Source organism: Eurytemora carolleeae, unplaced genomic scaffold, assembly GCF_000591075.1.
Source record: "Eurytemora carolleeae unplaced genomic scaffold, Eaff_2.0 scaffold74, whole genome shotgun sequence".
NCBI classification, from domain to species: domain Eukaryota; kingdom Metazoa; phylum Arthropoda; class Copepoda; order Calanoida; family Temoridae; genus Eurytemora; species Eurytemora carolleeae.
In genome coordinates this window covers 473,009-498,383 of record NW_019396090.1, presented here as the reverse complement: position 1 = coordinate 498,383, position 25,375 = coordinate 473,009, and the positions used below count along the sequence as shown (strand labels likewise).

The window sequence follows — 25,375 nt, the reverse complement described above, 5'->3', positions numbered from 1 at the left end:
CTTATAAACTTTATTTTTTTTTCTAGAAATATAGGCTCTTAAATGTCACAGCACAAAATTATTAAAAATTAGATGCTATTTTTGGAGATTTTTCGGAGTAAAAAAAGAAAGTTACAGATTTTAGGAGATTTTTCATCCTACTTTAGGGGATTTCTTAGCTGACAAGAATGATCTGACTGTCAAGTCTCAATGTTTAAAATAGAATAAAGAGTTAAAAATATAATCTAAATATATGTAACGGCAAAATTACCCTCAATGCATTTGGAGGGATTATTAATGTAATTTTTCTATTTGCACAGTGGCATGTCTGATTCACAACGTTATGTTTTAATCTTTTCCATAATTAAGGATGAATTAGATATCCTTTTTAAGCTGAACTGTATGTGCGTTCAAGAAATATTTCACTGATTTGACATCATGTGAAAGGACTGTACAGTGTACAGTTTAATTTATAGTGTACAGTGTACTCTACAGTGTGCAGTGTACAGTTAAATTTACAGTGTACTGTATAGTGTACAGTATACTGTACACTGTACACTGTACTGTACAGTGTAAAGTGTACTATACAGTGTACAGTGTACTGAACAGTGTACAGTGTACTGTACAGTGTACAGTGTAAGTAAAAGTGTATTAGCAATGTAAAGCAAAATGCCAAGGGGTTGCAACACTTCAAAATTGACCAAGTCTTAAAGAAAATATGCATGATTGTCACAGGAGAGGAATGGTGACAAAAATAATCAAATAAGAATTTTCTGTATTAACACTACTCAATTTATAAATTGTAAAAACAGGGACTGTAAGTGTAATTTCAATGTTTCTAGGTTTAAACGTGTTCAATTCTATATAAAAGTTTCTAAATGTTTCTGCAGTAGAAATGCAAAACTATTTAACAAGTCATTTTTTTTAGAGAAATCACAATTGAAATAGATCCGTTTTCAGAGTTATGAACATTGATATCTAATTCATACAATTGATGAGGAAAAATAATCAAGGGCAATGCTCTGAAACGGGCATTGCCAAATAGATTATCAAGTACAATAGGTGGCAACAGAGAAATGGACCAATTTTACACGACGTCACAAGTGTCAAATATAACAAGAAAAACAAAATTTTCTTACATTAGTTGACATGTTTTTCAAGATTAAATAAAAAAGTTTAAAAACAGAAAATAAAGAATACATTTAATTGCACTTATTTCACTGTAAGATAAGCCCTTTATTATAAAACTATCACTATTATTAATAACTTTGTCGGACGCCAAAACTGAATTGACACTTGTGACGTCAGAGAACAGCTGTACTGAGAGTGTAACGTTGCCATCTATTGTACTAGAATCTATTTGGCATCTTTGCATGCTCGGTCTCTTTAAGTTCTCCTGAACAGTACAATGAGTCTCAGAACAATGTTTTTAATATTTGTGACAGAAACAATCTCAAGAACTGACGAGGGTCAACCCAGACCGAAATATATTTTCAATAAATGTGGAACTAACATCTACTTTTTTTTACTCTACAGAGGTTTGGTCCATCACCATCACCGATTTAAAAAAAAAAAGAATATTCTTTTGGTTATTTCCTTTGCTACGATAGTTCTGCAGAATACGAAACATTTCCAGTCCTTTAAAGGACTGTAAGGGACTGTAATGGACTGTAAGGGACTGTAAGGGACTGAAAGGAAAAATGAAAGGGGGTATAGGCTGGAACCTGAGAATTTCAGGCGCTGATCGAGGCATAGAGTTCTATCTGATGTTCCTGTCTCGATAATAGATTTATACCAATTTATACCAAAACGTATAAATGTAAGATTTTGTATAAGATTCGCAATCAATCTGAAAACAAGGCTATCCCAGAGGAGCCTGAGAAACTCAAGTTTGTTCCTATTATTATTTGAATTTATTAATTTTTCATTTTAAGTAGATATAATTAATAATATTAAGCGCCCGGAACATGTCACCAGAACTCCAACCAATGACAGTGCAGTATTATTGTCACGTGTCTTCGTCTGTATCATGTGACCGTATACTGCACTGCCATTGGAGGGAGTTCTGGTCACGTGAAACGGAACTATATCTTACATATTTACGTTTTGGTATAATTTTGACACAGTTTTATGTCAATTTTCCGAGACAGAAACATCAGATAAATGTCTTATAGGTATCGTTCAACTCCTGAGATTCTCAGGTTTCAGCCTATACCCCCTTGAATTTTTCCTTTACAGTCCCTTTCATAAGTTGAGTGTATCATATAATATCTTAAACCCAGAGTAGAAATACGCATAGTTTTTGTAAATGAACGAAATTTTTCATGAATGATGGTGTCGTTCATGAAAAAAATGATCAACTTGGATTGAATTTAGGGTAATGAAAAAACTATCATATAAAAAAGAACAGTATAAAATCCTTCAAACAATTTTGATCGTTTATGAACGATTTCTGAATCCTTCACTCGAACCCGTTTTCCAAAAGATTTAAAAAAAGCTTTTCTTTTTACTAAGCTACCGATTTTTTTTCAGTTGTCAGCAGGGGGAAATATTAAAAATGTAGTTTTTCAGAATTTCACAATATTTTTATAATGAACAACGGACATGAACTTTTACCAACATTAGTTTCTAGTGAGGTATGGAATTTAAAACTTACTTTTAAGGGGTTAGGAAGCATTAGGAAGACTAAATTGGGGGCACAGGACAAATTAAGGATGCACAGAACAAAATAGGGAACACAGGACAAATTAAGGATGCACATAGGGAACACAGGACAAATTAAGGATGCACAGAACAAAATAGGGAACACAGGACAAATTAAGGATGCACAGAACAAAATAGGGAACACAGGACAAATTAAGGATGCACAGAACAAAATAGGGAACACAGAACAAATTAAGGATGCACAGAACAAAATAGGGAACACAGGACAAACTAAGGATGCACAGAACAAATTAGGGAGCACAGGACAAATTAGGGACTATAAAGTATGAACAAATTTGGGAGTACAAGACACAAGAGAGAGCACAAGAAAAACTTAAGGATGCACAGAACAAAATAGGGAGCACGGGACAAAAAAAGGATGCACAGAGCAAATAAGGGAGCATATGACAAATAAAGGATGCACAGGAATAATTATGGACAATAAAGTATGAGAAATGCTTGAGAGCACAAGACACATTAGAGAGCACAGGACAACTTAGATAGCACAGGATGGCACAGGACAACTTAGTGAGCACAGGACAACTTAGAGAGCACAGGACAACTTAGAGATCACAGGACAGTTTAGAGATCACAGGACAACTTAGTGAGCACAGGACAACTTAGAGAGCACAGGACAACTTAGAGAGCACAGGACAGCTTAGAGATCACAGGACAACTTAGTAAGCACAGGGCAACTTAGATATCACATGACAACTTAGAGAGCACAGGATAACTTAGAGAGCACAGGACAACTTAGTAAGCACAGGGCAACTTAGATATCACATGACAACTTAGAGAGCACATGATAACTTAGAGAGCACAGGATAACTTAGAGAGCACAGGATAACTTAGAGAGCACAGGACAACTTAGATATCACAGGACAACTTAGATAGCACAGGACAACTTAGTAAGCACAGGACAGCTCAGTGAGAGGACAGCTTAGTGAGAGGACAGCTTAGAGAGGAAGACAGGACAAGTTAGGAAGCACTGGATAATTTAAGGAGCAAAGGAAAAAATAGAAATCATAACAGAAATTAGGGAGCACAGAGCAATTAAGGAGCACAGAGCAACTAGGGAGCACAGGACAATTAGGAAGTAAGAGAGAAATGATAAATATTGTATTTCTTATAAAATGATGAAAAATTAAATCATTTTAATTGCCTCCAGTTTAAGGAGGACCTGACATCATACCATTGCAGGTGTCATATCAATAGGAATTGAACATTTGGCTCATTTTGTCGAATCAACTTACAGGGTTACCACAAAGGATGAGACTTCAGAGACGATTGTACGGAATTTGTCTAACCTGTTCCTTGTATTCAGGGTTCCTTATTATATAGGCCAAAACTGGCTTATTTTTGTGCTTAATCATTTAGTAAGCCATCAAAATTTAAAATACTTCATTAATTATAGAAATCAAAAATCAAGCTTAAATTGTCATATTTATAGAGTTTTGGGTCGTCTTTACAGTCTCATCCTTTGTGGGTAACCCTGTACTTCTCCATTATCCAATATTGAATGTACCTACGTCAACATCTCCTTACGAGGAATTTGATTACAGAGTGTTTCTCTGTATATGCAAAAAAATTGAACATTTCTGGTTGGTTATTTCGTTAAACATAAGATTAAAAGAATTTCATCTCAATTTCTGTCTAACGATTTTCTAAAAAAGAATGACATGGCAAAAAAACAATGTATGTAACCTGTAGGAATGCTGTGCAACTGTATGAGAGCGATTCTGGAATTATTGAGAAAAAATATGGATTAAAAAAAGATACTTTTCTCCATATAGCAGCTAGTTATAACAGGTGGGATAAAAGTACAATTGTAAATTTACAATTTTTTATTTTTTCATTAACTTAATTACTATCCATAAGATTTTATGTAAAGATTAGGGGATGGGGGGGGCGGGTATATGTTTTTATTTATCAAAATTAACCATTCAAACTTTTACTAAATAGGTTTATCTTTGAATAATAAATAGGAACCCTGAAAGGGGGTTTTTACGAAAATTAAAGGGGTTTCAGAAATGCCAATGGTTCTAATACCTATATTTATTCTATCCGATTTTTCTGCAAAGAGTATTTGTCAAATACATTTTTAACAGGCTATAAAGGAACTGAATTCATGCCATATATTTTCTAATTCCCATACCTCTGCAACCTGATGGTGTACACCTTTGATCTTTCGAACTTGGATCGATTATTTGTTCTACCAGAATGCATAGTTTAAAATTTCTAAGGTCTACGACATTGGGTTGCAAAGATATAGGAATTAGAAAATCAGAGTTTGTTGCAAAAACTCAATTTTTTGCGTAACAGTTGTAGGCGTAAAATGTAATTCAAATTGACCGTCCCTTTAAACTGACCGTCCCTTTAAACTAACCGGCACTTTAAACTTACCGTCCCTTTAAACTTACCGTCCCTTTAAACTGACCATCCCTTTAAACTGACCATCCCTTTAAACTTAACGTCCCTTTAAACTTACCGTTCCTTTAAACTGACCATCCCTTTAAACTGACGTCCCTTCAAACTGACCATCCCTAAAAGACTGACGTCCCTTTAAACTGACCATCCCTTTAAACTAAGCGTCCCTCTAAACTGGCGTGCCTTTAAACTGACCATCCCTTTAAACTGACGTCCCTTCAAACTAACCTTCCCTTTAAACTAACCGTCCCTTTAAACTAACCGTCCCTCTAAACTGGCGTGCCTTTAAACTGACCATCCCTTTAAACTGACGTCTCTTTAAACTAACCTTCCCTTTAAACTAACCGTCCCTTTAAACTAACCGTCCCTTTAAACTAACCGTCCCTCTAAACTGGCGTGCCTTTAAACTGACGTCGCTTTAAACTAACCTTCCCTTTGAACTAACCGTCCCTCTAAACTGACGTCCCTTTAAACTGACCATCCCTTTAAACTGACCGTCCCTCTAAACTAACCGTCCCTCTAAACTGGCGTTCCTTTAAACTGACCATCCCTTTAAACTGACGTCCCTTTAAACTAACCATCCCTTTAAACTAACTGTCCCTCTAAACTGACGTCCCTTTAAACTGACCATCCCTTTAAACTGACCGTCCCTTTAAACTAACCGTCCCTTTAAACTAATCGTCCCTCTAAACTGACGTCCCTTTAAACTAACCATCCCTTTAAACTAACTGTCCCTCTAAACTGACGTCCCTTTAAACTGACCATCCCTTTAAACTGACCGTCCCTTTAAACTAACCGTCCCTTTAAACTAATCGTCCCTCTACACTGACGTCCCTTTAAACTAACCATCCCTTTAAACTAACTGTCCCTCTAAACTGACGTCCCTTTAAACTGACCATCCCTTTAAACTGACCGTCCCTTTAAACTAACCGTCCCTTTAAACTAATCGTCCCTCTAAACTGACGTCCCTTTAAACTGACCATCCCTTTAAACTGACCGTCCCTTTAAACTAACCGTCCCTTTAAACTAACCGTCCCTCTAAACTGGCGTGCCTTTAAACTGACCATCCCTTTAAACTGACATCCCTTTAAACTAACGGTCCCTTTAACCTAATCGTCCCTCTACACTGACGTGCCATTAAACTGACCATCCCTTTAAACTTACTGTCCCTTTAAGCTGGCCGTCCCCTTACACTTACCGTCCCTTTAAACTGACTGTCCCTTTAAACTAACCGTCCCAAACTGACCGCCCCTTTAAAAAAACGTGGCATGTCCAATTCACAATGATACCCTTTAGACCTCTATCTAAGTTCTAAAGGTTTAAAGGGTACCGCATTGCGAATCGGACATACCACTCTGTAAATAGAGGTTACTTCAAAATTTCGTGAATAGTCTCTTTAACTTTGTTCCCTCCCTGTACTCCTGTACGCCTGCACTCCTCTACTCCTGTACTCCTGTACTCCTGTACTCTATTTTTTCCATATCTAGGTCCTCGATTGTACAGTTCCTTCTGTCTAAAGGAGCAGTTCAGTGTAAAGATGCAAACGGGAATACACCTCTACACATTGCTTGTATCAGGTTCAGTAATCTACAGGGTGTCTCACGAAACATGAAAGTTGGTAAATAGTTTTAAATGTCTTCTTTCATAAATTGTTTAGTTGTTTGATACCAAAGAGAATGATAAAAAAAATATATGTTAGTCATATTATAGTAAAATTTATTTCAAAGTAAAATATATTTGCGTAAAAAGAATTTATTATCGAAAATAAACTGCAAAAATTGTTTAATAGCTATTATAGCATATAGAAGAAGGCAATTAAAACTATTTACCAACTGTCATGTTTCGTGGGACACCCTGTATCACGTCATATTGAAGTAAATTTAAATTTTTATGTTTTAATATTCTCTCCTTTAATTAAAGGGCTATTTACAAGAAAAAAATGTTTTCAACTTCAAACATGTTTCCGAAAAAAATGGGGTTTTCTCATACTTAAAATTAAAACTGTAAGAGATACGAAGTCACAAATTCGCACAAGTAATATTTCATAAATTTTACCTCCTCAAACTGGAATTTGCAGCTGAATACAAGCTGGGTTTAATAATTAAACTTACAGTCCTTTAATGTTAAAATTGTTTAGTGGAGATGAAGCAACTATTTCTTTACTTCTGGATAAATCAGCTTGTGCAGTACACAACCTAGATGGGTATCTACCTATCCATATAGCAGCTGCAGCAGGAAATATAACAGCAGTCAGGTAGATATGTACACTAGCTTGTACAGTACACAACACATTCATATGGTTTATTGCAGTTGAAATACGCAATTTACTTTTGTAGAGAAACTACATTTAAAATAATCAGATTTCAAAATTATAAACATGGAGATCTAATTCTAGCTTGATCAGACAAAGCTTTTAAGGGTACCGTTATACTCGGACATTCTCATTTTTGCATGGAGGCGGAGGGTCACTTGAAATGACGCTTACAGCCCCTTTAAAAAATGTGAAATGTGGACTCATGGAGCACCTCTTAAAAAGTTTGTTTAAAACAAACTCAAAGTTCAACCTCGGATCAATCATTAATAAATATTTTCTTTATAAATCAAAATTTGCATATGTTGTGTTTTCTAGGATGTTGGCAGATTATGGTGTATGTTGCAGTACCCCCTCTTGGCTTGGTGAAACCCCTTTACATGCAGCAGCACAGTTTGCACAAACTCATGTTATTCAGTTCCTTCTAAACCAGGGGGTTCAGGTATACCGAGTAGCTCTTATTAAACCAGAGCTGGGAACTTTTGAATGATGGATATCGGGATTAATGCTTGATCCACTCTTATTCTTAATCTCGAAACTGGGGTTTATATCAGTAACCTAAGCCCGTAACTAAAGACATGGTATCGGCATGTGAAACCTAGGATTGGAGTGCGGCTAAGGAAGCACTACGTGTGAGCGCATGGCTGCAAGTCTATGTTTGTGAGTAAATTGCGGGATGAAATCTATACGGGTGCGGCTTGCCTTCCCCCCCTCGGTGAAACTTTATTGTTGAACATGAAGAAGAAAAGGACCTGAAATTAAATTGGCCGCAGTCACTTAACTTTAAATAAAAATATATTTGAGAAATAATTTTTCTTAAAAGCGAAATATTTCTTTTCATATTTTTTTTTCAGGTTGCAGACAGGGAACACTTCAATTCTTTAATTCTTTTGAATATATATATAATTCTTTTGAATATATAATTCTTTTGAATATTTGCGACAAAGAAAAGAATTTGATTGTTAATATTCTGGTTAATTCTCAAAGTTTAAAGTACTTTGTAAACCATCCGCTCTTTATATCATAGAATTGGGTTTCAGGATTATCCACTATAAGGATGAGACTGTAAAGACGACCTGGAACTATAGAAAATGACGATTTCTAGGTTAAATTAAATCTTTTTAGGGCTTATATAATGATTAGGCAAAGAATTAATCCTATTTACAGTCTTTTAAGTCTCATCCTCATCCTTAACAACATTATTCACATTTTAATATCATTGATCGATGGTGATCAGAAATCAACAAGTCGTCCCTCGATCATGTTTACTTAAACAGACCTTGTATATCTTTAACCATGTGTTTTGAAATGTCACAATAAAGTAAACATTAGCTTTNAAATACAAAACATATATCTAGGTTTTTCTCGCTCATCTCTTTTAGATCTTACAATTCTTCTATGGTTCTAAACTAGCTAGAACATGCCGTGGTCACACTGCATCATACTTCTTATTGTTTGTTTTACTAATCTTTTTTCACAAATTAATGGGACTGTCCTTGTATTTTAAAGGGATCCATGTTGTAAATGATAACCTTTAAACCTTGATCTGATTAAGGATATGGTAGATATCGTAGTTTACCTTTAGCTAAAATATGTTTAAAATTCCAAGTCACAACCGAAAATAACCAGATTGTCAAAGAGAAATCATCAATAACTCATTCATTTTTATTATACAACATTTCCAAGGTACCGTTTGGTGAATCAGACATGCCAATCTAAAAATGGGGGGGGGGTCATGAAATGACGTTACAGTCCCTTTAAAGCGTAACACTATAATTTTTCTGATGGTCGTCGTTGTTTTTTTAAATAAAGACATTGATGTGAATCGTGAAGAAATAATTCTGGCGAGACACCTCTACATCTGGCTGCAGGGAGTAAAGCTGAAGACACAAGTCATATTCAGATACTTCTTGATGCAGGAGCATATATAGGTATAACGATGAAATGAAATAATAATAATAACAGTTATAATTCATATTGAAATAGCTGAAAGAGAAGCAAAAATAAAAAAATATAATTTTGAAAAACTTTTAGAACTTTAATATTTCAGATTGTCGAACCGGAAATGGTTCTCCCGCCCTCTTTTACGCAGCTGAAACCGGAACTCCGGATTCGTTTAAACTTCTCTTAGATCTCGGCTCACCAGTAAGGTGGGTATGTTACGACCTATGAAGGGCCAGGCCAGGATATCTCTGAAACCTTATGTTTTATCAAACGTTTTATTTATTTTATTTATTAAATTTAGGGGGGAGATATTTCTGTTCCACATATTTATCTGATGCCTGTATCAAATATTTAAAACTATGGATAAAAATTGACCATTTCAGACTTTTTTCATTTTTTTCTGTTTTCGTCCAAACCTTTTTAATTTTTTCTTTTTCTTTTTTAACATATTTTTGTCAATGGTGCAGAAAAGTGACGAAACAAGGCGATCTTTACGAGGAGGAAACTAAGGGAGAAACTTTGTTACGGAAAGGTAAAAACAAAAACAAAAAATATTTTTGAAAACAATTTTACGAAAAAAAACTATTTTTACTCTTTTGACAATTTTTAAATTGCTGCCCTAGATTTCCCGATTGGGGCACTTATTTATTACAAATGCTCAAATTTATCTTGTACCATTTTCTTTAGTAAAATTAAAAACAAAATTTCAATTTTCTGCAAGCATATTTGAGCACATAACATTTAACTTTCTAAAATCATGTCATCAAGTTCAGGTGCAGTAAATAAGCACCTTTTTACATAATAGTTCTAACCTCAAGATTAATCTTAATCCCTCGTGTTTAAGTTCTTAAATCTGGATGTAAAGAGAAGGGAAAACTATTGATTGAGCGGATTATGAAAGCCAGGATTAAATGCAACGAAGCTCTGAACCCAGGTTAGTAAATTAGGGGAAGGTTGTATGTCATTTCTCTCCATAAACTGCCGCTGCACAACTGTCATAGCTTTATTTGATCAAGAGTTCATGTTTTATCTATCAAATTCTTTTTCAAAAATTTATCGTTTTTTATTGTTGTTTCTCTATAAACGAATTTGATTTGATTTTATTTCTTTTTATTTTATTTTATTTTATTTTATTTGGTTTGGTTTGATTTGATTTGATTTGATTTGATTTGGTTTGGTTTGACATGATTTGATTTGATTAGATTTTATTTTATTTGGTTTTATTTGATTTGATTTGATTTGATTTGATTTTGTTTGGTTTGGTTTGATTTGATTTGATTTGATTAGGTTTGGCTTGATTTGATTTGATTTGATTTGATTTGATTTGATTAGGTTTGGTTTGGTTTGATTTTATTTGATTTGATTTGGTTTGATTTGGGTTGATTTGGGGTCAGTTTTGGTTAACTTGCGTTGATTTGGATTGATTTTGGTCAATTTTGGTTGATTTTGGTTAATTTTGGTTGATTTTGGTTGATTTTGGTTTGATTTGGGTTGATTTTGCTATAATCTCTAAATCTGTCAATCTGATGTAAATCTCTGAGATAATTAGACTGTTGGATTTAACAGAACCAGGCCCGTAGCCAGGATTTTCTTAAAAGGGGTGTATAGAGAGGTGTTGTTTTATAGACCGAGTGAAACGTAATTGCAGGGGGGGCAGAGTTTGAGGCAAGTGTTGAACAATGAATTCCTTAATTTTCAAGAAAAAGGCAAAAAATAAAAATAAAAAACTAATTCAGATGATCTATGCCGCGGAAGGAAAGCCTGCCTCACAAAGAGAAATGTAACAACTCAAGAAATGGCTCTAAGGTTATTCATAAGTTTTAAAAATTCTAAAATCTCGACAAAAATGTTTTATATATTTTTATTCTCCACTGGGGTCTGAATGAGCCACTGAACCTCCTACGTCTATGACCAAAGAAAATAAACTGTTATATAAATAAAATAGATATATATATTTTTATTTCAAGTTTTTGTAAATAATTCTCTTATTAATTTTAGAAAGTTTAAATATTCGTCAAAAATACTTTAAATAATTATTGCAACAGTTAAAAATTAAAAAAATTATGAAACTATGAAACATAAAAATATAGAAAATGCTGAAGAAGTTTTTTTTATAACTTTTATGATTTAGCTCTATGTGCACAGAGATCACCGACGATATAGAAGACCCTGATTCCATTTTCAGAAATCTCATTCAAGCTAATTCATCTATTCTAGGTATTTATTAATATCAAATATAATTGGTTGTTATAATGATTCACCTTAATTCAGAAAGTTTACTGGTCTGCTAGATATAATTGGTTGTTATTTCTAAACATAATTATTAAAATAATGATTCAGCTTAATTCAGAGAGTTTACTGGTCTGCTAGATATAATTGGTTGTTATTTCTAAACATAACTATTAAAATAATGATTCACCTTAATTCAGAGAGTTTGTTGGACAGTTGCTTGGTTTGCGACCAAAATAGGTATATCATAACTTAGGGGGCGGTCACCATCCATTAGCTCCTTCAATGAAGGGGGGGGGCGCCCTCCCAACATATTGCAAAAGAAAATACAAAGTAAAAAACTAAAACAGTGAAGAGGAGGGGGGGTGGACATCAACATTCCTGCTTGATACTTTTTACCCAAAAACTCATCTTTCTTCCTTTAAGACATATTTAACGTATGGGGAAAAATATTTTTCTAAACGGGGGGGGGAATATTTATTTAAGTAAATATATACCACTGTAATGATGAAAATGCCATGGTTTTAGATTTTAAAAAATTCTTTGTTGTCTTATTTTATCTAGAATTTCACACATTCCACNATATTTCTATATATCTGTCTTGAATCCTAGTATTCATATTTCTATATATCTGTCTTGAATCCTAGTATTCATATTTCTATATATCTGTCTTGAATCCTAGTATTCATATTTCTATATATCTGTCTTGAATCCTAGTATTCATATTTCTATATATCTGTCTTGAATCCTAGTATTCATATTTCTATATATCTGTCTTGAATCCTAGTATTCATATTTCTATATATCTGTCTTGAATCCTAGTATTCATATTTCTATATATCTGTCTTGAATCCTAGTATTCATATTTCTATATATCTGTCTTGAATCCTAGTATTCATATTTCTATATATCTGTCTTGAATCCTAGTATTCATATTTCTATATATCTGTCTTGAATCCTAGTATTCATATTTCTATATATCTGTCTTGAATCCTAGTATTCATATTTCTATATATCTGTCTTGAATCCTAGTATTCATATTTCTATATATCTGTCTTGAATCCTAGTATTCATATTTCTATATATCTATCTTGAATCCTAGTATTCATATTTCTATATATCTGTCTTGAATCCTAGTATTCATATTTCTATATATCTATCTTGAATCCTAGTATTCATATTTCTATATATCTATCTTTCCATAACCTCAAATCTAAATATCCATTTACCCAAGGAGAATTGAATAGAAGTAGGGGGCGATAGGGTTTCCGTACACTTTGCTGTGACGTTTTTGGACTGCTGAAGAACTAGTTTTTGCGTAACAACAATAACAAAGGCAGCCGATCTAATGTAAACAAACATGAATTAGTATAAGGTGAATCTTCATCTTAGGCCAAAGATGCGCCAGATGTCTATTTATCATTTGTGTTATTGTTACAATCTTTATTATTATTGTTACGCAAAAACTAGTTCTTCAGCAGTTCAAAAACGTCACAGCAAAGTGTGCGGAAACCCTATCGCCCCCTCCTTCTATTCAATTCTCCTTGCATTTACTTATGTATATTGTAATGTATATATCTAGCTAGAATTGTTTATATATCCAATATATCATTTATCCATACACTAATAAACCTGTTCTTTCATTTTTTATACCTATCCATTTTATATCTACACTTTCACAGATCAATATTTCGATCCTTCAATCGATCTTTTATCCAATCTTCAATACATATATTTCAGTTCTTAAAATTATTATTCAAATTATTTACATTTTATTCGAAAAGAATTATACTAAACATAATGTTTCACGTCACATCACGATCTTCATGATTCTTTGAACTATTAAACATTTCTAAAAGACTTATTGATTTTTTTTAAATATAAGATGATATTTTTTATTTTAGAACTGTTATTAGAGACTGGTCAAGTATCACTTTTTGAACACCCCTTGCTGGAGACTTACATTGAGCTCAAGTGGATTAAGGGAAAAAATACAAAAAAAGCTTTCAAAAGAATTGTTAAGAAAAAGAGTTTTTGTTTCAAAATTTAGAAAAAATATATCTTAAAGATTTGAGCATTATTTCAGAAAAAAAACTTTTTTGGAGTAAAGTATTTTTTCCAAATTCAGGCCTGGAAAATATTTTTATTTTTCATGATGATCTTCAGCTTTCATATGGCCACCCTTTTTGGCTTGGTTCTCGTAGGAAAAAAAAAAATATTCTGTATCATGTTTTAAAAATTTATTCTAACGAAAAAAATGTCCAATCTCTTGAGATACAATAATAAAAGTACTTAAAGGGGCTGTAAGCGTAATTTCAAGTGACCCTCCGTGTAAAGATGGCAATCCCTGATTTGCANTATCTCTAATTGGATAATGAGATAGTAGAAAGATAGATGTTACCGCCATACTATTTCTATTGGTTCAGAATAGACAACGAACACATGACTGAACTCTGATTGGATCAGGCGCTAGTGGACTCGGCATACAGGAGTGAACCTGTAATGTTGTTTCTCTTTCTGGTCGAGCCAGCCGTTTTCACGTGTAAACAAACAAACAAACAGACAAACAAACATATACAAATTAATTTCAACCCCCCTCCCCCTTCTTTCTAATATCCCATGCTTGAAATATAATATATTAATGAAGTACAATATATGTCTTCATAGATTTAGAATTGTTCATAGAGTAATATCAAAATCAAAATTTGGAGTAATTATGTAAACTCAATAATTAATCAAAAACTTTCATGGTTGAATTAAAATTCCATTATACATGTAGGGTTGTTTATCGTTTTGAAAACGATTGTTAAACAATCGTTTTTTGTTTCGTTTTTCAATCGTTTTGAACTTTTAGAAAACGAATAACGATCGTTTTAGAAAACAATCGTTTTTAAAAAAATGAAAACGTTAACATCCCTAATTAAATTTTTATGTTTTTATGTTTATTAAGATTCCTTATTTGGGTTTTAATCGATCTTTTTTGTACTAGCTTTTGGATTCAAGCTCTGTACAATTTTTGCTTTTAGCTTTTATTAGATTAAGTCAATTCTAGCTGAAAATTTTTAGTTCATGGTAGAATTTCTATTTAGAGGCTCTAAGAGTAGATATTCCTACAAGAATATCGCTGAGGTTATGGACAGGTTTGCTCTAGGTAAAATATACAGTGGTCATTATAATAACGTGGAATTTCTTTGATACTCGATATTTTTTAGCCAAAATATCAAATGCCAAATGATCAAAAATCTTTAAATGATCTTTAAGTGTACGCTAAACAGTTAGGACAAGTATTTTTTTCAAAAATATCACAATTTTACGATAAAGTTAATTTTAAAGTTAAAGGTATTCTTAAACATATTTCTATGATAAAACGTCTGTAAAATGCAAGCTCTCTCTTTCACGCAATCTTTTTTCTTCTTTCTCTTCTCTTCTTTATTCTTTTCTTCTTTTCTTCTCCTTTCTTCTTTTTTTCTTCTGTTTTGTCTTATATTTTCTTTTCTTCTCTTCTCTACTCTTCTGTTCTCTTATCTCTTTTCTTCTCTTCCCTTGTCTCTTATCGTCTCCTCTTTGTTTTCTCTTTGTTGACATTTAACCGGTTTTGAGATGATCCGTTGTTATGATTATTCTCTGATTTGTTTACATTTCTAGCTTGTAGACCTAATTGAAACGTACTGCGTTTTACTCCATAATAAGGCATTTGATATTTTGATATGTTTTGTAAAAATTAAATTAGATTTTATCTAAACATTTTATCCAGCTAAAGTTGCAGACAAAAACTAATCAAATCTGTGGGATTCATTCCAGAAATTTTTTTTAAAATTTTTTCCTTATTTAACTTTTCCTTGGAAGTTAGAATTTTTTAATTAAATAAACCTTTTGATGATCTTCTAAACATAATTAATTAAGGTAATCCTAGGTTTATGAAAGTTAATATATTTTTTATAACATTCTTAATTGAATTTTTTTGTCTTTTATTCATGAAAAAATATGAGTTTTTGCCACAAACTCAAATTATTTAATCCCTATATCTTTGCAACCTGATGTCCTAGACCTAGGATATTTCAAACTATGAAGTCTGTTACATCACATTACCATAAGTTTGAAATATTAAATATCAGTTTGCAAAGATATAGGGATTAAAAACTTGAGTTTGTGGCGAAAACTCAGTTTCTTTAATTATTTTTTTTCAGTAAAAGAACTGATCATACCAGTTCTAGGATTCGTTACTATTTTTACATCTTCTAAAGAAGTTTCCAGTGTTCTTATACTCATCAGGCACAAAATATAAACATTAAGAAATAATAATTTGCATTTCAGTCATCGTCGTATATATCAATACAATGAAGACGACTTTCGATTTAAACTTTTTGTTTCTACTAAGCTTCCAAACAGCATGGATACACATAAACATGGAAACCCAATAAAGCTGTCAATTAACAGCTTCTCTTTGTTTACTTGTAAACTTGTAATTTGAAAAAAGCTAGCAAGAAATAAAAACTGAAATAGAAAATTTGTCTTCCTTATATTGATATAAACGCCGACCAATGTACCTATACCATACCACCATATACGCAGCTAGAGCCTAAAAGCGGTAAACGGTAAACGTTAAGCGGTAAAGTACACAAAACTATTAGTCCCTTTTTAAGTAGATTAATGTGTTATTGTGGTGTACTCTTTTTAAGTTGTTAATTTTTACAGGGTTTTAGTTTTGTTGATTTTTACAGTGCAATTCTTTTAGTTACACAAATAGGTTTTAAAACATTTGATTTTTAAATTGTTTTTTTTAATTTTGAAAAATTTAACCGTGTTTTTTAATTTGACAGTGGTATTCTTAATTTTGCTAATTTCTACAGCCCTCTTAATTTTTGGTATTTTCAAAGTGCTTTTTAATATTTTTTAGTGTTTTTAATTTTGTACATTTCTACAGTGCTTATCAGTTTATGATGAATATGTCACGGATTCCCAGGTTAGTTTCTTGTAACTTATTCATTTTTAGAAAAAGAGAATAGAATATACATTAGAGTGGAATTTACTCGAAAAAAGTGTAAAACGGCTATTTTGTTGTACTGTTTCCATACTGCAGGTGTACTTCACATATTTGTGTTATATAACCTGGAACATCATTTTATAGAAAAGTTTTCTTGAAAATTATTTGATTTTCTCTAAATTATTTCTCTGATAGCCTGTCATGCACACGTCGATAGAAATTAATCTAATATTTTTTTTTCATTAAAAAAATATTCCTATAATTGTAGCCTTCAGGTAATCAAAGAGAGAAACCCAGTATTTTAGAAATATTCAAGATATCAAAATATGATCCAACTATTTTTACACCAAAATTGAGGATGGTCATAAACTTAATATTTTAAATTCATTTTATACAGTTGGACCCATAAAACTCTGGAAGAGAAGGTCGAAATTTAAATCTGTTTCATGTTTGATGGGTTAGTTAAACTTGTAGCTTGAGTCTAAACACAGTTAAACAAACTGTTATACCTTGTGTACCCGTAAAGATCAACGACTATTTAATTCACAAGATTCTGGTGCTCCCTAAAATGTGAAGGACCATTTATGAAAAAAAACACTGCCGACACTGTTTAACTGTAGAGTTTGGAAGAAATTTTAGAGACAACTGACAGTACAGAATTAGTTTAGTCTTTCTCTTTACATTAATCTCCGTATGCTCGTTATTACAAATCACTGAATGAATCATTATAGCAGGTAACATATTTAGGCCTAAATCAGATTATCAAAATTTTTGCAAATGTTATGCTGAAAGAGTTTCAGGTCTTCATTAAAGTATCATCCTTTTGCGGGTAACCCGGTAATGTAGAATAATTGCAAATTAAAAAACAAGTAGAAAACAAAACTTTATTACTTTTAATTTAACATTTTATTTTACAGAAAACATTACTGGTTATTTTGTAAAATAAGTTTCGACAGCTTTGAACGTATTTTTTTTTTTCATTTTGTAATTTTGCATGATGTTTCATACGAATACATGTATAACAGGATATCACCTGCTTCGTGAGTTCATATGCATGATTGTCCATTGTCTTAAAGCAATTTCCATGGACACTAACATAATTGGTGATTATTTTTAAAATAAGATAGTCAACATAATACTTTTTGTTTAGCCAATTTTTTTCGTTCAGTTCAATTTCAATAATTTTTTCTAAAGTTTCAGTTATTTTTAACACAAATATGTGAGAACATTTCCGATATCTCTGGTTTTTGTTAACGTAATTGATTCAGGCTAGTTGATTTTATTTTCGTAATATTTGTTTAACCACGAATCCTGATACGTACTCGACTACATTTGTTTTATATTCTGTAAAGGTTACATTTTTTATATCATCAACAGTGACATCATCAAAATTATAAAAATCGCAAATATTATTAATTTTATCTTGGACAGATGGAAGGAGGGCTACAAATTCAGAATTATCTAGAATTAATACATTTGCATTGTTCCAGGTGATCTTGTGATAATTTGTATGTTAATAAATAAGTTAAGGAACCATTTACAACAGTTTCATTAAATATTTCTGTAACTGCTTCAATTTTACAAATAATTCCAAGAAACCCAGCTTTACGGGAATTGTAGTTCACTATATTTTTACCATCAAGACTTTGGACTTGGAGCCCAGAAATAAAGTTTTTGGTTCTTTCGACCACAGGGCTCCACATGTCTACATTAAGAGCACTTAAAGGAGACAGATACCCGTTATAAGTAGGATATCTACTGTTCAGGAGGTCAAAAATATTGTTCATGAAGTAGCAAAACTCTTCAGTTGCTTCAGAGCCGGCAAACTGAGGAAGTTTTAAAACTTCTCTGCAAAATTTAAGACTTCTTCCTACTCTTTGTGAAAGTACTTGCACGGCTAAATTAACTTTCATTATCTGATTTTTGAAAAAAATATGTTTGTATATGTCAACTTGTTTCCACTATGTAACTGTTCTTTACTTTGTAAGTTCTCAAGTTCTTTAATGTATTTCCAATCAATATTATTACCGTTGTTAGCATTCATTTAGATGAGCCCAAGCATTACAAACATTTTCAATGCAATGACACATATCATGGACAAAAATCTTTTCCTATGTGAATTGTGGGAAGTAAGAAAAAAGTGCACAAAAAAAGTAAATTAACCCTATCCAAATGGAAGAAGGGAGAGGGGTAGTAATAAACCTTAAATAAACTATTAACATGCAATTATCACACTCATACTATCAAAATTTNCCCCCCCCCGCCTTAGTATATCAAAGTAAGTCAGAGTAAATGACACGTTTTTTTAATTAAAGGCAACTAAGAAAAATTTAATGTTATTATAAATATTACAGTTGTTTGATTATATTAAGCTTTTAAACAGCATAGATACACATAAACATGGAAACAAAGAGAAGCTGTCGAATAAAAAAGGCCTCTTTTTGTTTACTTCTAAACTTGTAATTCGAAAAAACCTTGTAAACAATCAAATCTTTAATAAAAAGCCGTCTTCATTGTATAACTGTATGTTAATAGTGTGTTTTAGGCATTTTTATCTAAATTTTGTATTGATTAAAAAAGCATAATAATATTAGAAAAACACATTTGCGTGTAGATAAGAATCCGTGTACACAGAGCTTTAGCCAAGGGTGTGCAAAAAATGGATGAAAAAAGAAGAAAAAAGTTGCCCCTCCTTCCTCGTCCTTAAATTCATCTGAGTTTGTATAAAGTTTATTTTTTAGCCCACTGAAGTCCCAGTTAGAGGTCTATATATGTATTATAATGGCTTTTATTCTTACCTATGAAATGTAAGGTTTTTGAAACTGTTGTTTGATTTACAACCAATTACCGAACAATATCGTACCATTTTTCTGAAATTTTTTTCACAAAATGTGAAAATGACAAATTTTCAAATAGGAAAACTATTTGGGAATCAGAATATTCAATTCAAAAAATTTCTTCAATGAAATGTTTTAAAATAAAATCTAAAATTAATATTAAAAGAAAACCAAATTATGAAATAGGCTGGTTTCATAACTGACCAATGATCATTTTACATAGACTCTATGCCTTTCCCTTTACAAACGATGATTTTCCGTTATAACTATAAATCAAATGATGTTTTTTATTCACCTAATTCATCTTATAAAGTTTATTTAACAAATTTCATACCGAGGGATTGTCTTAATTTTACTCTAATATATATTCTATTCTCTTTGCTTTTAGATGATTTGACGGGAATGTACGCAATTTATTTGTAAATAATTTCATAATCTATTCACAACCATTTCCTTTTTTCAGATGTTGATGCTTCATTTTCTTAAGGACATTTTCTGAGATAGTTTTTCTAAATCCAGAAGTTGTCAATTTTTAGAGATGAAAACGAAAGAAATTGTTTGAGGCTTGATCTCCTCTTCTTCTCAATCTCCTGAGCTGAAAACTTTAGAATCTGAGTATCCAATGGGCACACTTTTGATTTTCTTCATAAACCGTTCTTTCTTGGATATAGAAGAGAAAAATAAAAACCGGTTTTTAAAACGAGAGAGAGTCCCTCCCGTTTCCGCATATTAATCTTAAATGGCGCGCAAAATTTCAAATTTATCAGCTTCATATACGCGACTCTGATTGGTTGAATTTTATACACTTTTCAGCCTTCAGGATACAACAAGTACAAGATTAGGTTAGTCTCGATATTAAGAAAAAGAGACGATCAAGCATTAATCTCAATATCCGCCATTCAGCTCAGATTAGATAACCGATCGGGATTAGGGATATCACATTTAAAAATTCCCAGCTCAGAGCTGAAAACTTCAGAATGAGGTATCCTTAATCCTGATCGCTTAATCTGAATATCCAATGTACACACTTTTGATTTTATTCTTAATCCTCTTTTTTGGATATCCCTACTGTATAAAAGTTACGTTTGATAACAATTACAGATACAATGCTATATCGATTGAACTAATATCCGATTGAATTAAAGTCAGCTGTTCACAAGCCGGCTCTTAGAGCATTTGCGCAAATATAAATTTAATCATGCTAATATGAACAGCTATTAAAAATATATTTTATCACATTTTAGGACTATCATCAATTTAAACGAGTCTTAACAAACATTAATCCAAAACTTGCATTTATTTAATCGATGTTTAGTTCAATTGATATGACACAATCAAAACCAGAAAAAAACCGGTTTTTCAAAAGTTAAAGAGTACATCTTAATACCAATACCATACGCCGATTGGTTGAATTTAATACTTCTTTTTTGGATATCGAATGCTTATTTAAATAATCTCGGGTTTAGTAAAACCAGGAGTTTAAGCATTAATCTTGACATCCATCATTCTAAAGTTTTCAGCACTGGAAGGATAAAAAAATTTATTTTCCATTTTCCGCAATTTTTGTATTGATAACAGCAAACGATAAAATAACCAAAATTGTAGATTTTAAAGTGATTTATTTATTTAGAGTTGGGAGTCACGTGTTTATTACCGGTCGTGTATTCACAACAATATTTGAATTTTTCTGTTCTTATATTGTTGTAATTCTTGGATATGCAGTTAGTTTCCATATTCTTCTGCCTGAAGGTAAATAATTCCTTTGTGGTTGTATACGATTATATCAATACAATGAAGACGATTTTTTAAAGCTTTGATTGTTTACAGTTGCTTTTTTCGAATTATAAGTAATTAAAGAGAAGCTTTCAAATCGACAGCTTGTTTTGGTTTTCACGTTTATGTGTATCCATGCTGTTAATAGCTTGATTTCAATTAAAATTGAAATTAAAAGTCGTCTTTATTGTATTTATATAAAAAAATTATTTATTTCTGAGAAAATCATGATAAAAAAACAATTTTAATGTCGTCATTAAGCTTTCACTGGTACACCCTGTACCTTCAGGTAATTCTAACGGCATTAGAGGGTTACCCACATAGGATCAGACTTCAGAGACGACTGTACGGAATTTGTACTGTTTGCTTCAGAGACGACTGTACGGAATTTGTACTGTTTGTTTCCTTATATTCATGATTCTCTGCAACTGTAAACTTGTTTCCCCCCCCCCCAGCCAAATTATAAAATAAGTCATTTTCAGATTAAGTTAAGGACAAAAGACTCAATTTAAACTTGGGATTGTCATTTTCGAATAGTTTCAAGTCGTCTTTGCTGTCTCATTTTTTGTGGGTAACTCTGCATCTGTTTGCATTCTTCTACTATACTACAGCATTTTTTTATCATTTCAGAAGTTGCTTTCAGTAACTTGGGAGACAGCTTTATAAAGGTCAGTGTGTTTAATTTAGATTCTTTTTTTACAATCTAAATACCTTCTTAAAATTCCTTACCCAGCCCAATTATTAAAGTAATGGGGAAGCTCATAAGTAATTAATAATATTAAAAATGAATAATATAACGATGAAAAATTAAGTAGAATGACTAGATTCATTTAGGTCTTGACCATGCTTTTGGGAGAGTTCGATTACGTTGATCATATTGCCAGTACAGAATCAGGTATCATATTGCCAGTACAGAATTAGGTATCATATTGCCAGTACAGAATCAGGAATCATATTGCCAGTACAGAATCAGGTATCATATTACCAGTACAGAATCAGGTATCATATTGCCAGTACAGAATTAGGTATTGTATTGCAGGTACAGAATCAGGTATCACATTGCCAGTACAGAATCAGGTATCATATTGCCAGTACAGAATCAGGTATCATATTGCCAGTACAGAATCAGGAATCATATTGCCAGTACAGAATCAAGTATCATATTTCCAATACAGAATCAGATATCATATTGCCAGTACAGGTATCACAACGATAGCTGTACAAATATATTTGATCTTCAATAAAAGAAGTAATGGTTGATAATATGTAAGATTTGAAACTACCGTGAAATTTACTTTATTTTGTTGTTAAAAATATTTGTTTATTAATAAAGCGTTTGTTTTTTACTTTCTTTCAAAATATAAAGTTGTTTTCAATCAAAACATATTTTAGGAAAAACAGAAATGAATATATTAGTGTTCCTCTGAACTGTAATCCCAAGTTTCAAACAAAAACAAACTTTAAGATCTCTCTTCAGTCTTCTTTCCCATATAATATCATGGATTTCGAAATTAATAAAATTAAAATTTGAAAATTTTGTCGAGTCCGAATTTAATGAATTTGAACCGCGTCTCAAATCCGCCAAAAACCGGTTTCAATTGAGCACCTTGAATACCTTGAAACATTGAACACATTTTTCACCGGAACCAACCATATTTAAGCCGCGTCTCAAATTTAAGCCACGGCTCAAATTCTTTAAATTCGGCCTCAGGAAACTAAAATAATCTTAAAGTTTAATTTTCTCTCTATAAATATGGCCTCAGAAATGTTTTCCATAATCTTATAAAGTTGTATATATGTTTTCCATAATCTGATAAAGTTGTATATATGGTTTCCATAATCTGATAAAGTTGTATATATGTTTTCCATAATCTGATAAAGTTGTATACATGGTTTCCATAATCTGATAAAGTTGTATATATGTTTTCCATAATCTGATAAAGTTGTATACATGGTTTCCATAATCTGATAAAGTTGTATATATGTTTTCCATAATCTGATAAAGTTGTATACATGGTTTCCATAATCTGATAAAGTTGTATATATGTTTTCCATAATCTGATAAAGTTGTATACATGGTTTCCATAATCTGATAAAGTTGTATATATGTTTTCCATAATCTGATAAAGTTGTATACATGGTTTCCATAATCTGATAAAGTTGTATATATGTTTTCCATAATCTGATAAAGTTNTACTTTTAAGTTTAGTTTTCTTTTAATAATGTTGTCTGCCTTACAAGTGTTTGAAAAAGTGCTATGTAGAGATATTTAACTATTTATAAATCAATAAATCAAATCAAAAATTTCTAAAGAATAAGTATATTCATAATTATACAGAGAAGTTAAATCTCATTTTGAAAAGGTTTTCAGTCTATTTTTCAACGATTATTACGGAGTTCCAGCGAAACATTCTTGATAAAAAAAAACATGTTTTTGTCACAATTAAGTTAATTGATTGTCAACAAAATTACCAAAACAAGATAAACATGTTTATTTTTAATATTTTCTTTTTTACAGATTGGTTGAGGAGTTGTGTCATTTTATGCACAAAGTTAACTGTCTTCGGTTTTTTAAAAGGTTTCTAACTTTTTTATTGTTTTGTGAAATGAAAGTTTAATCTAATCATAAATTGAAATATTCAAGATTCTCTTAAAATATGAAAGAACCAAATGTAAATAATTTTGTTTATTTGATTTTCTAAAAAAATTTAATTTTACTAGAATTTTACTTGCTAAGAAATTTGTAATTTCAAAATAAACATTATTAAACATTAAAATAGGAAAACTTTAACTCATTATTTCTCACAAAAGGATAAAGAGCATTTTAGATTATTTAAAGGGACTGTAGGCGTAATTTCATGTGGCCTCATTGCTTTGAATAAGATATTAAAAATTATAATTTGAAAAATGATAGATTTCAATTGTGGTTTTCTTCAAAAGTGACATACAGGAAAACATATAAAAATTATTAGAACGAAACACTTTTAAATCTAAAAACAGAAAAATCTTTCACGTTATAGATAGATGTTTCATAGGTACCGTTGTGAATCGGGCATTGCCATTTTGCAAGGAGGGTCACTTTAAATTACGCATTTAAGCGAAGATTGAATAAAATTAATTATTGTTAAATTAACAAAATTCTGAATTTTAGTAGAAGTCTGCCACAAACCTGTAAATTCACATGGGAGGCTTTCTTGGACTTAAAGGTGATTAATAAATTAAAAATATTCTTTTCATATTTCAAAGAACATCGTTTCTAATTTAATTGAATGTATATGAACGACGAAGTCTTAAGGCCTTCGTTGTAAAATCTTTAACAGTTTCAAGGAATCAATGATGAATATGCAAGATCTGAATGATCTCAATGTCTACACTTGACAACGAAAGTAGTTCAACTATTCATAAAACTTTCTCATTGAATCCGAATTTCAAAGATTAATCAATATTTATATAGAGTATAGGGTGTCCAAATATTGAATCCTCTGTGATCTGAGCTGAAAACTTTAGAATGAGATATCCCTTATCTCGATTTCTTAATCTGAGCATCCAATGGACACCCTTCTGATTTTCTTCTTAAACTGTTCTTTCTAGGATATAGTAGAGAAAAATCAAAAACCGGTTTTTTAAAATTAGAGAATTCCTTCCGTTTCTGTATATTATAATCTTAAATGGCGCGCAAAATTTCAAATTTATCGGTTTCATATACGTGACTCTGATTGGTTGAATTTTATACACTTTTTAGGATACAAGTACGAGATTAGGTTAGGCTTAATATTAAGAAAAAGAGAGGATCAAGCATTAATCTCGATATCAACCATTCTAAAGTTTTCAGCTCTGGACAGACAACAGGGCACTTTTTGGAACACGCAAAAAAACGTGCAAATACTTTTCCATAAATCCATTAAACTTTGGAAAAGAAAGTTGATTTAGATTTAAGTCATAATTTTAAAAAATCTGATGAATATGAAGCACAGCAATTTTTAACTGCATCTTGAATGTCGTCTTCTAAATCCATAATTTTTTGGGCCTCACTGTAACAACTCCTGGTCGTTCTCTTACTTTCGGAAATCAAAGAAAATTTTTACCTGGTCGTCCATAAATTCCCATGTTCAGTGGAACAACCTGTTTATATATATATATATAAATATATTTATCTACTCCCTATACACTCCCACCTACAGTTATAGA

The 25,375-nt window shown here is 31.6% G+C and overlaps 4 protein-coding genes across 4 annotated transcripts in view; all 4 read left to right on the top strand.

The window, feature by feature from the left end:
- Nucleotides 1-2,540: 2,540 nt before the first annotated feature.
- On the top strand, nt 2,541-11,849 carry LOC111718411 (26S proteasome non-ATPase regulatory subunit 10). Its single transcript, XM_023493989.1, has 13 exons — nt 2,541-2,615; nt 4,393-4,491; nt 6,597-6,686; nt 7,247-7,363; nt 7,739-7,862; nt 8,275-8,285; nt 9,254-9,351; nt 9,471-9,570; nt 9,832-9,896; nt 10,209-10,298; nt 11,101-11,170; nt 11,496-11,581; nt 11,794-11,849. The coding sequence occupies exons 5-13, from the start codon at nt 7,740-7,742 to the stop codon at nt 11,847-11,849; spliced, it is 699 nt and encodes a 232-aa protein (XP_023349757.1). The 5' UTR covers nt 2,541-2,615; nt 4,393-4,491; nt 6,597-6,686; nt 7,247-7,363; nt 7,739.
- Nucleotides 2,733-7,367, top strand: LOC111718412 (serine/threonine-protein phosphatase 6 regulatory ankyrin repeat subunit B-like). Its single transcript, XM_023493990.1, has 3 exons — nt 2,733-2,966; nt 6,613-6,686; nt 7,247-7,367. The coding sequence occupies exons 1-3, from the start codon at nt 2,733-2,735 to the stop codon at nt 7,365-7,367; spliced, it is 429 nt and encodes a 142-aa protein (XP_023349758.1).
- Nucleotides 11,850-14,567: 2,718 nt separating the features above from the next.
- On the top strand, nt 14,568-22,213 carry LOC111718398 (transient receptor potential cation channel subfamily A member 1 homolog). Its single transcript, XM_023493976.1, has 6 exons — nt 14,568-14,744; nt 15,781-15,865; nt 16,518-16,556; nt 21,045-21,163; nt 21,818-21,855; nt 22,022-22,213. The coding sequence occupies exons 1-6, from the start codon at nt 14,663-14,665 to the stop codon at nt 22,106-22,108; spliced, it is 450 nt and encodes a 149-aa protein (XP_023349744.1). The 5' UTR covers nt 14,568-14,662; the 3' UTR covers nt 22,109-22,213.
- A 1,484-nt stretch (nt 22,214-23,697) lies between these two features.
- LOC111718397 (uncharacterized) overlaps nt 23,698-25,375 on the top strand; it is a gene marked incomplete in the record, with an annotated part of 3,553 nt that continues 1,875 nt past the window's right edge. The window contains 2 exon segments of the mRNA XM_023493975.1: nt 23,698-23,765; nt 24,339-24,393. Coding sequence (XP_023349743.1) covers nt 23,731-23,765; nt 24,339-24,393 — 90 coding nt within the window.

Coding starts and splice junctions, on each gene's coding strand:
- LOC111718412 (XM_023493990.1), top strand. CDS start 2,733: ATGCACATAGGGAACACAGGACAAATTAAGGATGCACAGAACAAAATA. Junction 2,967..6,612: donor GACAAATTAGGGACTATAAA/GTATGAACAAAT, acceptor TCGATTGTACAG/TTCCTTCTGTCTAAAGGAGC. Junction 6,687..7,246: donor CTACACATTGCTTGTATCAG/GTTCAGTAATCT, acceptor AAAATTGTTTAG/TGGAGATGAAGCAACTATTT.
- LOC111718411 (XM_023493989.1), top strand. CDS start 7,740: ATGTTGGCAGATTATGGTGTATGTTGCAGTACCCCCTCTTGGCTTGGT. Junction 11,171..11,495: donor ACTCAAGAAATGGCTCTAAG/GTTATTCATAAG, acceptor TTTATGATTTAG/CTCTATGTGCACAGAGATCA. Junction 11,582..11,793: donor AGCTAATTCATCTATTCTAG/GTATTTATTAAT, acceptor ACCTTAATTCAG/AGAGTTTGTTGGACAGTTGC.
- LOC111718398 (XM_023493976.1), top strand. CDS start 14,663: ATGGTAGAATTTCTATTTAGAGGCTCTAAGAGTAGATATTCCTACAAG. Junction 15,866..16,517: donor AGTGTTCTTATACTCATCAG/GCACAAAATATA, acceptor ACATTTCTACAG/TGCTTATCAGTTTATGATGA. Junction 21,164..21,817: donor CCATATTCTTCTGCCTGAAG/GTAAATAATTCC, acceptor TTATCATTTCAG/AAGTTGCTTTCAGTAACTTG.